This window comes from Trichechus manatus, unplaced genomic scaffold, assembly GCF_000243295.1.
Source record: "Trichechus manatus latirostris isolate Lorelei unplaced genomic scaffold, TriManLat1.0 scaffold00149, whole genome shotgun sequence".
NCBI classification, from domain to species: Eukaryota; Metazoa; Chordata; class Mammalia; order Sirenia; family Trichechidae; genus Trichechus; species Trichechus manatus.
The window spans coordinates 6713817-6720429 of NW_004444085.1; the positions used below are offsets into that span (position 1 = coordinate 6713817).

Consider the following 6613-nt stretch of genomic DNA (forward strand, 5'->3'; position numbering starts at 1 on the left):
TGGTAGGATTAATATCTCAACACTATCAATAATTATTTCTGGCTGGGGATTAGATGATTTTTGTTTTTTTCTCATTATTTATTTATATTTTCTAAATTTTCTAAAATAACCAAGTATTACCTTTGGAATAAGGGGAAAAAAATTGACTGCTGGGGTGGGGGTAAGAAATTTACTATATGCAGTGCTTGAGATCTTTCCCAGGCCTTGAATCCGGTTTTATGAAATGTTCCAAAAATGCTTTGATAACGATTAAAATATCCTTTACTTTTGCAGTATTTGGAAAATGTTTTTTTGGGTCTTTCTTTGTATACCTTTCTTTCTCGATATCTTCTTTCTCTCTCTTCATCTCCTCTTTCTGAGTCATCATCTTTTTTTTCTTTCTCTTCAATTCTTACTTTACTTACTACAAAAAAAAAAATTCCCAAACTTTAGCACATCAAAAATATTTTCTAGCATCTTGCTGCAGTCTTTATTGTACATGTTTATTAGAATATATTAAAATATTTTCTTCAATTAAAACAAATTATCCAATCTCATGAATGAAAAGTTCTGGTATCTAAACTTAAAATGGAATAAAAAAAGAGACATCAAAATGGCAATCTAAGAAACTAATATAACTCTTTTCTCCTCGTTTCCTACTGGAGCCCTGGTGGCGCAGTGGTTAACAGCCCAGCTGCTAACCAAAAGGTTGGCAGTCCAAATCCACCAGCTACTCCTTGGAAACCTTATGGAGCAGTTCTACTCTGTCCTGTAGAGTCACTATGAGTTGACTGAGGCAACCTATCAAATGTCTGACTAATTGCTGGAAATAAGAGAGGGGTACCACCCCTCAAATACATAATGCCTTTAGAATTTCTGTGGTAAAAGTATAGGTAAAAGAGAGAAGTATTATGGATTGAATTGTGTCCCTCAAAAATGTATGTTGGATCCTAACCTCTACCCATGTGGATGTGATCCCATTTGGGAATGGTTTTCTTTGTTATGTCAATAAGCCATATCAGTGTAGAGTGTGTCTTAAACCAATCACTTTTGAGATATAAAAGGAGCAAATTAGTCACGGAAGCAAGCAAGCACAAATGGGGGAAAGACAGATGCCTCGTAAAGATCACCAAGGACACCAACTAGAAAAGCTGAGACAAGGATTTTACCCCAGAGCTGACAGAGAGCCTTCCCCTAGAGCCGGCACCCTGAATTTGGACTTCTAGCCTCCTAAACTGTGAGAAAATAAATTTCTGTTCGTTAACCATCCACTTGTGGTATTTCTGTTACAGCAGCACTAGCGAACTAAGACAGGACGTATAGCCTCACCTACGTACTAAGAAAAACCTGCCTAGTCAGCCAAACATTTCAGCTGCTAAGCTCAAAGGAAATGTCTGTCCTCATTAATCTGCTGGGAAAAAATAGCACCAGCCAGCCACATCCTACTGGCACCCATGTTGCTAAGGAGAAGGCAGCAAATGCCATGCGGTTCCAGGATGCCAGGAGGTTCCCCATAAAACTAAGGGAAGCCCATGTGCCAGTCCACTGACACAAAAGATGAAGCTTCACTGCCTAGCAGCCAACTCCCATTTCACTGCTGACCAAACACCTACCACAGCCTGGGATCCACAGAGAGAAATCAATTCATGTTATAAACAAGTACTGATAATGCCCACAGCACCTTCCAATAACGAAAAATCTAGATCCTCACTTTTGAATTTGCAGACAAAAAAAGTCATCAGATTTAACATTAAGAGAATCAATACTTTGAAAGATGAGGACAAAATTAAGCTCTCAGAGATCACTGAAATAAAGTTCACTCATTTATTCTTTCACTCAAAAAATATTCACTAAGCACCAACCACTCTTCTAGGAGCTTGAAGATACAGAAGAGATCAAAAACAGGGGGAAAATTACCGCAGAGCTCACATTCTAGTTGGGGGAGACAGACAGTAAACAAAGTATGGAGATGGTAGATGACAGAAAGAAGTCAGATTCTGGATATATTTTGATGGTAGAGTCAACAGAATTTCCTGATAGACTGGAAGAAAAAGAGTAGAGTCAAGATTGATTCCAAGATTTTTTGACCCAAGTAACTAGAAGGAAGCAGCTGCAATCAACTGACATGAGTAAGGTTTGAGTGAAGTAGATTGTATAGGGGAGATATCAGAAGTTTAATTTTAGATGTATTAAGTTTGGGATATCTATTAAACATCAAACTACAGAAGTCAAGCATCCAGGTAGATGTACAAATCTGGAATTCAGGGATGAGGTCCAGCTGGAGATAAAAATTTGGAAGTCATCAGCATATAAATGGTATTTAAAATCATGAGACTGGATAAATCACTAACAGAGTGAGGGTGGATGGAGAAGTGGTCCAAAGACTGAGCCCTAGAGCAAGGCAACACTTTACAGGTTGGGAAAATGCAAAGGAAGCAGTAAAGGAGATATGGAAGAGGTATAAAAAGAATGAAGGACACTGGAAAGAACTTTAAAGAGTCTAATTGTATAATTATTATTTTCAGTACAATTCATTTCAATGCTGCTTTGAAAAAAAACAAGGGTAGGTAGTAATGAAAAAAGAGCAATCTAAAAACAAAAAGGATTTTATTAGAAATAAAAACCAAGAACACTAAAAGAATAAGTTTTTAAAGGCACTGAATAGTAAAATGGTTACTGTTAAATTAATTAGTGGTAACACAGCTAACCTAGCAATTCCACCCTAGGTAAACATCCAACAGAAATGTACACACATGAACATAAAAAAACATACATAATATGTTCATAACAGACTTATTTGCAAAAATTAAATCTGCGAACAATTCAAACGGCCATTTGCAGTAGACTGGTTAAATATATTGTGATATGTTTATGCAACAGAATACTATTTAATGATGAAAATAAATGAACTACTGATATACTCAACAACATCAATTAATCACATAAACATAATATTGAATAAATTAAGCTAGACACAAAAGAATTATATACAATATTATTCATTCTATAAAGATCAAAAACAAGCAAAAGCAATCCACAGTGTTAGAAATCAGGATAGTGATTACATTTGGGGAGGAGAGCTGTATGTTTATGATTTGTGTTTTTTTCATTTTATAATAAATAATTTTATGAAAATGAATACTGAACACATGTTAAAACCACTACAATAATTAATATTATGGAGGAGATACTGTGACATAATGCAAATATCCTGTTTCTCCTTAAATTTTCATCCACTAATTTCAACATTCTTCAGTGGATTTTGCCTGCAGCAATTACTGCTGTGGTATTCTAATGGTGATTTTCTATTTCCCTCATTCCTTCTCTCATTCCTGCATTTATTAATTGGAACTCTTAGGGTTGTCCCTTCTCCCGTATTTACTTTTATTCATTTATTTACATGAGCTTGGACTCATGAATATTTTATTATTTGACTTAAAATCTAACACCAATATTAGATAGTAAAATAATCTAATACTTTGTTTCTCAGACTGTTCCAGATTTGGCTATCAGGAGCTGTTTGAGGTTAGCTCCTGTGTCCTTTTGACATCTTTCTCCCTCCTCCCCCCCACCTTTTTTTTCCAGCACTTCCTTATGCTGTGGCACCACAAGACACTCCAGGCTCATCTTGTGTTTTCCCTGCTCCAGCCCAGGAATCAACCATTTCTCCAAGGAGACGTAGTCCTTTTATTGAAGAATGGTGTTTTAAAACCAAGATCGCTATGTGTGATCACTGGTACTGGGGTGTCACTGCTTCTAGGATCTCTCAGCACACAGAGTGATGTAATGTGTGTACATACATATATACGCATACATATGAATACATACAGCCTTGTGGATGTCTCACCATGGAACATCAAATAGACTATGCAATTGGAGTTGCACTCATAATCAAGTGAGGGTTGAGCACACAGCACTGGGTCTCAGTAGATCCTGAAAGAACAAGGTTGTTGCCAGAGTATACCCCTTACGTTCACAGCACAGTGACTCCTAGGTCACTGCTTGTTGCCTCTTCCTCAGTCTACACCTAGGGCCTAACGGGGAGTTCTCTATGATAAGTTTAGCTAACTGAAGAGGAACTAATTGGCTCAATAAGCTGGCACTCTCCTGAAGCAGGCTGCTATGGCATTACATCCCACCTGGTGTGGTCCTGAAGAGCATGGAATGGAAAATCCTGTGAGCAGAACTTTGAACTTCTCTCCATTTTGCATAAGAGATGGGCTACATTAAGAAACTATCAGAGGCAGGGCCAAGATGGCAGAGTAGTCAGATGCTTCCGGTGGACCCTCTTACAACGAAGACCCAAAAAAACAAGTGAATCGATTATATATGGCAATCTGGGGGCCCTGAACATCAAAGGCACAGTTGAGGAACCGGACTGAGTGGCAGGGGGAGGGAGAGACAGTTCGGAAGCAGCGAGGAGACGCCAGACCTGACCTGGCGAGAGTCTGAGCCCGTCAGGCCCGATCAGCTCAGGGGTCAGCAGTGAGGCAGGCAAGCAGCGGTGCTTGGGAGGCGTGTTTTCTGCATGGGAGAGACCCAGCACCAGACGATCTACATGGCCACCCAAAACCAGTGAGAAGCAGCCCTGGATTGGCGAAAGGTAAGTACTTGTGTATGGCCTACCATGCAGATCAAAAACACCCACGTTAGGGAAAAACCTCTCTCCTATTTACCTCCCCGCTCCCTGCTCCGCACTGGGTCCCAGACCAGCATCAGCAATTGCCAGGACCCCTGGGCCAGAAGTAAGATCCGTCACATGCCCGGAGCCATTCTCCCTACCTTGGAGAGTAAACAAATTAACAAACAGGGGAAGAAATAAACTGTTGGCTCCCCTAAGCCAGGAACCCAGGGTAGGCACAGCTCCTTTGCTGAGGCACAGGCATAAGGGATCCATGGACTCTGAGTGCCTTTCCCCCACATAGACTTGTGTGGGCACATTTCAACAGCGTAGGCCCTCATTACCACAGTACAACAGGGTATATAACTGAAGTCTAACTTCAACTGTTTCAGCTGTGAAGTGGCAGGTTCTTGACATTTGACACTGCTTTGTCCATTAAGCAGGGTCTTCACCTAACCACATCAGGAGCCTGAGGACTGGTGCCTCCACCCATGCCACCTAGCCACCTACGATAGGGGCCCATGAATAAGAGGTGCCCCCCAGTCCTTACAGCCAAGAGCATTAGGTGCTCATAGTCCAGTTGCAAAACCCACCCACCTACGCACTCTAGGGAACAGGGACATGCCTTCCTCCTGGACACTGGGAGACAGCCATCAGCCCCCTGCCTTGCTCAGAGTGTGTCCCCCTGCTGCAGCTACATTCACGTGCCTACACCAATTACCTATGCCTATCCAGGACAGCAAGTGAGAGCCTACACCACACACTTGGTGGTTATCTACCTGGCAACTGAGCTGAATCTGTACAGGAGGAGTGGGCTGACTCCTGAGCTCACAAACCTAGTAACAGATCTAACCACCTGGTGACAGAGCTTCAAAGGTGCCAATAATCAAACTAGCTCATATAAGCAGCCTATTTGGAAATATCAAAACAAAACAAGAAGCTAGGACACAGAAAGCAAACATAGAATAAATAAATATAATAACTTCTTGATGGCTCAGAGACAACAGTCAATATCAAATCACATAACGAAGCAATCCATGATGGCTTCAGCAAGCTCCCAAAATGAAGAATCTAGAAATTTTCCAGAGGAGAAAAATTTCTTGGAATTACAAGAGGCAGAATACAAAAGATAATATACATAACTCTTCAAGAAATTAGGAAGGAAATTAAGCAAAATGCAGAACATGCAATAGAGGAAATTAAAAAGATTGGAGAAGAGCATAATGGCAAATTGAACAGGCTGCAAGAATCCATAGAGAGACAGCAATCAGAAATCCACAAGGTTAACAATAAAATTACAGAATTAAATGACTCAATAGAAAGTCATAGGAGCAGAACTGAGGTAATGGAAATCAGAATTAGTGAGATTGAAAATAAAGCACTTGACACCAACTTATATGAGGAAAAATCAGATAAAAGGATTTTAAAAAATGAAGAAACCCTAAGAATTATGTGGGGCTTTATCAAGAGGAATAACCTACAAGTGATTGGAGTACCAGAACAGGGGGGGATAAAAGAAAATACAGAGAGAATTACTGAAGATTTGTTGGCAGAAAACTTCCCTGATATTGTGAAAGACGACAAGATATCTATCCAAGATGCTCATCGAACCCCACATAAGGTAGATCCCAAAGGAAAGTCAGCAAGACATATTATAATCAAACTTGCCAAAATCAAAGAGAGAGAATTTAAGAGCGGCTAGGGTTAAATGAAAATTCATCTAAAAAGGCGAGTCAGTAAGAATAAGCTCGGACTACTCAGCAGAAACCATGCAGGCTAGAAGGCAATGGGATGACATATATAAAGTCTTGAAGGAAAAAAACTGCCAGCCAAGAATTATATATCCAGCAAAACTGTCTCTCAAATATGATGGCAAAATTAGAGCATTTTCACAAAACAGAAGCTTAGGGAATTTGAAAAACTCAAACCAAAATTAAAAGAAATACTAAAGGAAGTCCTAAGGTTAGAAAATCAGTAACATCAGACAAAAACCCAAGACTAGAACACAGGACA

The 6613-nt window shown here is 39.8% G+C and overlaps 1 protein-coding gene across 1 annotated transcript in view; it reads right to left on the reverse strand.

Moving 5' to 3' along the window:
* DYNC2I1 (dynein 2 intermediate chain 1) overlaps positions 1 to 6613 on the reverse strand; it is a 184579-nt gene that overhangs the window by 162978 nt on the left and 14988 nt on the right. Inside the window, exon 4 of the mRNA XM_004385889.2 lies at positions 312 to 403. Coding sequence (XP_004385946.1) covers positions 312 to 403 — 92 coding nt within the window. The remainder of the gene's footprint in view (positions 1 to 311; positions 404 to 6613) is intronic.